This window comes from Pundamilia nyererei, unplaced genomic scaffold (genome assembly GCF_000239375.1).
Source record: "Pundamilia nyererei isolate P.nyererei 1_Seehausen unplaced genomic scaffold, PunNye1.0 scaffold00056, whole genome shotgun sequence".
Lineage (NCBI taxonomy): Eukaryota > Metazoa > Chordata > Actinopteri > Cichliformes > Cichlidae > Pundamilia > Pundamilia nyererei.
This window is the reverse complement of record NW_005187457.1, coordinates 53,435-59,557: the sequence shown is the minus strand read 5'-3', so window position 1 is coordinate 59,557 and position 6,123 is coordinate 53,435. Positions and strand designations below refer to the sequence as shown.

Here is a 6,123-nt window from a genome sequence, read left to right as displayed (position 1 = left end):
TAACTTTAACTCCACACCGAGGGCTCACATGGCTGCGGTCTGGGTTTTGAAGCCTTTTGTCTCTGAGCTAGAGAGACGGAGGTCCATTTCGCCATGTAAAACTAATGTGAAATTCTAAGCGTTTGAAAATAAATTGTGAAACTAGGTCATACCTCTGCGAATTGCAGGTGAAATCTGTCAGGTTTGATGCGATGAAGATCGCCGATGAAAGGAAGAGCCCAGGGTCCAGGAGGAAAATTTCTCGGCACTCTGTTCTTCAAAAAATCAGCCAGGAGCAAAAAAACACACAGGAATAACAAAATGCTGCTGAAGTCTATCCACTCCAACCCGAGGACACTGTATACTGTCTCCATGTCTTCACTTTTTTGTGACGACCTGTAGCTTTCCTGTTGAACAAGTCATTACAGACCACGTGAGAATGTTTAGTCAGCTGGTCAGATGAGTCAGAAATGGGTTACATAAACTTTATGGTTAGTCGGTAGTCTCAAGTGACAGTTTGAACTCTGTACGTATACCGTATCCTACCGCACCCCGGAATGTAAAGCCTTTACGGCTTCTGGAAAGCGTTTAGCTCCAAATTGCAGCGTACACCAGGTAGTTGGCTCGGATCACGTCTGTTTAGAACCTCCAAATAGTCTCGGTGTGGTGGTTTTGGTCCGCAGGTCCGAACCGCGATTAAGGTGTTCACACCAGTACAAGAAGCGAGAAGCACAAGCAAGTAAATACTGCATGTGTGAGAGCTGCCTTACCTGCGCCACTACAACGGGGAATATCTCATTTACGTTCAATACTGCCTTGTCCCAAATGCATGCAGCAAATGTCCGCAGTGTACTTTTGCCCTCTTACTGTAGCCACCTGCATCAGGTGCGGGGGGCAGTGGGCAAAAAGCAATGCAGTATCAAATGATGGGCATTGCAGCTGGATGCTGGAAGGGGTTCCTTCCAAAGAATATTTATGACTTTATAATAATATTTATGACTTTTCTTAAGAGGGTGTAAAATAAAATATCCCCTATTTAAATGATGCAGAATCTGCATATGTAAATCACTTTATTTCATGCACTTAGTTTCTTTGTAAAAATGTGTGTAGCAAACAGAATATGTTGCAGTTACAGCAGTTGGTGGAATTTTTAGATTCTCATCAAAATCCATCACATCATAGATGAGTGGAAGTGGAACACAGGAACATACAGTAACACAGATTGCTCTTTGAAAGCTGATAGTAGCGTAGTGAAATCTTCGCTTGCTGAAAGATGGTTTAACCAGATGTGTTCAGCTTCAGTAGATGTTCCTGGAAACTGATTTTTTCTGGACAGAGACATTGAAGGTAAAGATAAAGAACACCTCAAGTGTAAGACTATAAATTTTTCAAAATTTGCTTTGCATACAAAGTTAAAGTGTCACGATCTGCAATGGCAGTGGAAAGAGGAGGATCCAAATGCAGCCACAGGGCGTGAGTGATGTTGAACAAGAATCTGTTCCTAGGATTTAGTGTTTAGTTTTGTAGTTTCCTTTTGGCTTTTGTTTTCAGTCTCGTACTGCCTAAAATAAATGGCTTGCTGATTGTTAACGCTTACTTTCGCCTTCCAATTGTCTGCATTTGGGTCCTCACCGCTCTCCATGTGCAGATTGCGACAGAAAAACTTAAGGCAGTTGGTCATGGAAGCAGACTGTTTTCCTAGAAATCTGTTGAGTGGAATATTTTTTTAAAATTTAAACTGACAGCAGTTTGTGGAATATTTTGCATCTTTAAGGAAGCTGTTTTTTTTTTAATCTACTCTCTTGTCACAAAGGCTCACCACAGTAGAAGCTCCATGTTTGAGAGCGTTTAACATCAGATATTCTTTCTGAAGCATCCCTAAAGGGGCTTTCTGTCTCTTGCTCAAACTGAACCAACAACCTTTCACTTGCCAAACAAATGCATAAGAAAGTTTAAAGCAGCTAGCACTGAACCACAAACAGCACCAAGCACCGTTATATTTCTACACAGTGTTAAGACAATGACTCCAACCTACAGGCTTGAAAATTATGGTTAAAATATTTTCTTTAAACATAAATGCATCAGTCCAGATGTTTCCACATAACTTTATTTAACGATTGAGGTAGGGTGATTACAATCTGTAGGTAGGGTGATTACAATCTGTCAGTGATAGCTGTCAGTCCATTACTTCCCTCTGCCAAGGCAAACACTAAAAGTGACACCGCTCATACAAGTTCATAATGAAAAAGGCAAGCATATGTAGAAAGTCCATTTATTTATGACATTGTGCATTTTATAACAAGCAGTGGTATGAAAAATAAAAACACTCATACTAATTGAAAAGTATGAGTGGTGTCACCACCTGCTTTACATGGCTTGTCTGCATCCCTTTGATATCCAAATAAACATAAACTTATATACTTCTCAAAACAGTTTGGGAATTTTAAAGGCCCTTTTTTTTAAGAGTGACAAGAGATCGTTGGTAATCAACCTGCTCATTAGTCAAAGGAGCTTGCAAAGAAAAGCGTCTGGACTTCTTTAAGTTGCTTGAAAAAGCAACCTGCTTTTTACAAATTTTACAAATTCAAGCAACCTGCTCATTAGGTTACATCATATAGAGTCTACTGTAGAATAAAAAGTGATTTGTTATGTTCTTAAAGAAATTGGGAAATCTAAGAGATGGGTTAACACTTTTAGCAGAACACCTTCAAAAATTTGTCACCATCAAAGCAAACAGAAAAAAAGAAGAAGTCATTGTTAACTTTTGCTTGATGATGAAGCCCAGGTCAGAACAGGTACCGTAAAGAAAAACAGTGAAGGTACTACGCAGTAGGGTACGTAGGTGAAAAAAGAGAACTCTACTCTATGCATAGGCAGTCAAATGAGATCTCTTAAAAAGTTGTAGTTTAATATTGTAAACCTTTACACTTTTACTTGTTGAATACAGTAGACTGAATGGTTCAGTGAAAAGGTCTCCATGGTGAGAAGAAGAAGAAAAAATACAAATTATAAGATACTCATGCTGTAAAGTGAAATTATTTAGCAGATATAGATAATGCGATGTAAAACAGATGTTTTCAGTTTGTCATAGCTGATGGCTTAACGCGGTACAGCACAGAGGCGGTGAGGTTTAGGGCAGCGCGTGCCCCCCAACTGGAACTCCAGACTGGGCTGCTGTCCAGCAGGTGGCGAAAGAGAAAACCTTTGAAGGAGGGAGGTGAAAAACAAAAACAACTCCATCCTGGCCAGCTGTTCTCCAAGACACACACGCTTACCTGAGAATAAACAATAGGAAATGGGTTTTATTCAAACAATTTACAAGACATTCACTATATTGCAGAGTTTACTACACTTCTGCAACAAACTAAGGATGCATGCCATTTGGCTAAATCAGTACAAGAGGCTTTAATGTACAACAAACCTGCAGAAAATGGAAGGAAAGCATCTCTCTTGCGAAATTTACCATCCTTGTCCAGAAAGTGTTGAGGGTTGAAAGAGTGTGGAGTTTCCCACACTGACTCATCATGTAAGACTGAGTCCAGAGTAGCCACGATCATGGTACCCTGCACAAAATAATCATACGAACCGAGATACTAAAATTGAAAGACAAACTAACAAACAAAACATCTAAATTGGTACTCATAAAGGTTAACAGAAAGTAAAGTATTACATAAGTAATTTTTAGGACTACAAAATTTCTTAACAATTTTGAGGAAAACCAAACAATATTTCCCCATCTTACATCATAAATGCATTTTATTTTTGGGGAGATGAGTGTTATTATGAAAAGGATAAATTTTACCAAAACATCACTGTGTACTGAAATATACTTACAGTATTTTTTTAAATTATTTCCTTTTTTAGTTACCGCCTTATTCTAGTGTATATACCTTTAAGTATTTGTCGGTAAATGTAATTGCAGTTCAATTTCAAGTAAAAGTAATTGAAATTCCATTTTATTAAAGGGGAATTTTGCCCTCAGTCATAGGCTAAACTGCTTTTGAAGACCTTTGAAGCTAAACTGTACCTTTGGGATTGTGTATTTATCCACTGTAGTTTCCTTGTTTGTCATACGAAGCACATTGAGAGGAATGATGTTGGCCATTCTCTGAATCTCATGAATGACAGCATCAGTATAGGGCATGTTTTCTCGGTCACTCACAGAGGGCTGTCTGGACGAACCGACCACAGCATCGATCTCAGCTTGAACTCTCTCTGCACAGTGAAAACAGGACACAATCAGAGTGTGTATCAAGGTTATTACAGTTACCTAACACTAAATGAGAAGCTAAAAGTGAGTGTAAAAAAAGACATTCCAAGTCATTAATACCAATATTGGATTATTAGACTACTTATTAAACTACTAAATAGAAATAGAAACATGAACAAGACATTGAATGAATTTGTTAACTTTTGTCAACACAACAAGCAACGAGACATTCGAACATATATCTATTAAAAGGTGGAAAGTCAAGATAAATGTCAATCTTTACAAAATGCTGTTTTTATATTGTATATTTAATACATATGCTGGACTTTTTGTTTTCTGATAACTACTTCCCTTTTATTAAAAAAAATTAAAAAAGAACGAAATTGCACATTTTGGGAAACAATAACTAAGTTAAAGAATTAGATCTACTCTGGAAACTAATGGAATCCAAACTCAAAACAAAAAATTTGAAGCATGCTAAAAATGCCCCCAAAATTACAAGATTGTCATCTGGTGATTGGAAGGTTGGTGGTTCGATTTCTGGCTGCCCGAGTCTGCACGCTAAGTATCCTTGGGCAAGATACTAACCCCAAGTTGCTCTCCAATGACTGTGTATGAATTTTAGTTAGAAAGCACCAATAAGCATAGAAAAAAAAGTGTTTGTGTGAATGGGTGAATCAGTTCATTTACCACTACAAGACTGACGTGACAAAATACACAGTATGGTTGAGTATTACATACATACAGTGTTGGGAAGGTTACTTTTAAAATGTATTCCACTACAGATTACAGAATACATGCCCCAAAATGTATTTTATTACGTATTCAATTACGTTACTCAATGAGAGTAACGTATTCTGAATACTTTGGATTGCTTAATATATTACCATGCTTTTTTACAACTACATGAATGTCCTATTGCTGTGTGATTTATTACTACTATTACTGAAGGTTACTCGCCATACCAATACCAACTAGATTTTTAAATCTTAATATAAATGAGTAACAGTAGGTGGACATTAGGTAAGGCTGCGCTTTTTGCAGCGATCTCGTATAGAAAACTATTTTGCATGTATATAAAACAGGTTTGCGGCTGCGAACTGTAGTAAAGGAACTTCTGGCTAATAACTCGGGTTCTGTGTCGGGCTCGTAGCTGAAAACTAGCTTTACTCTGTTGTCTGGGTCAACTTTGCTAGCGAGAGACAGAGAGAGGCGTTGAAAGGCTGCTCCAACTGAACTTATTGTTTCAGAGGAAAACACAAACACGGTGTACAGTGAGGTCTTAATAGGTTACTTACAACTGGGCTCGTCAGGCACTCTTTTTGGCTGCAGTGGGTATTATTATATTTACATGATTCCATCTCCCGTTTCTGGTCGGTGACAACTCGCACTTTTCGACTTTCCTTTTTGTGCCTCCCTCGTGCTCACAGACGATAACGGGTATGGCCGTCCGTTCTCCCTGCAGCACGGACTACAGTGCCCATTAGGCTACATTCTTTAGGGCAATGCCTGTAACGCTTTGCCTGTTGCCTTCATTTAAATTTTAAAAATATTTCTTCTCGTCATTATGAGACACGAGATTGAGACACAGGCATTTGAGCCTCTTAATGCATGTCTTGTTTGGGTTTCCACCAGCGTGGAATTGCCAAAAATAGAGAGAGCATAGCCTAAAATATGAAACAGGAAAAGACCACCGTGTATTCCCTTTATTTCAACAAAGTAACTGTATTCTGAATACCACCTTTTTAAAAGGTGACTGTAACGGAATACAGTTACTCATATTTTGTATTTTAATTACGTAACGGCGGTACATGTATTCTGTTACTCCCCAACACTGCATACATACCTTGTATATCAGGGTAGTAGATCATGTAAAGCAACCCCCAACGTAAAGTAGTGGTAGTAGTTTCAGTTCCAGCAAAAAACAGGTCCAT

The 6,123-nt window shown here is 38.3% G+C and overlaps 2 protein-coding genes across 5 annotated transcripts in view; both read right to left on the bottom strand.

The window, feature by feature from the left end:
* LOC102195317 (cytochrome P450 2J2-like) overlaps nucleotides 1–6,123 on the bottom strand; it is a 24,586-nt gene that overhangs the window by 5,426 nt on the left and 13,037 nt on the right. The window contains exon 1 of one of the 4 annotated variants that reach the window (XM_013911114.1): nucleotides 153–471. The exons of 1 other annotated variant lie outside the window; for it this stretch is intronic. In XM_013911114.1, the coding sequence (XP_013766568.1) occupies nucleotides 153–353 (201 nt within the window). In that variant the 5' untranslated portion in view covers nucleotides 354–471. Of the gene's footprint in view, nucleotides 1–152; nucleotides 472–6,123 lie in introns of those variants that run through there. 2 more of the 4 variants (XM_013911113.1, XM_013911111.1) reach the window with 2 other exon arrangements.
* LOC102195607 (cytochrome P450 2J6-like) overlaps nucleotides 2,238–6,123 on the bottom strand; it is a 6,873-nt gene continuing 2,987 nt past the window's right edge. Inside the window, exons 5-8 of the mRNA XM_013911088.1 lie at nucleotides 6,036–6,123; nucleotides 4,007–4,194; nucleotides 3,401–3,542; nucleotides 2,238–3,254 (exon numbers count right to left, since the gene is read on the bottom strand). Of these exons, the coding sequence (XP_013766542.1) occupies nucleotides 3,079–3,254; nucleotides 3,401–3,542; nucleotides 4,007–4,194; nucleotides 6,036–6,123 (594 nt within the window). The 3' untranslated portion in view covers nucleotides 2,238–3,078. The remainder of the gene's footprint in view (nucleotides 3,255–3,400; nucleotides 3,543–4,006; nucleotides 4,195–6,035) is intronic.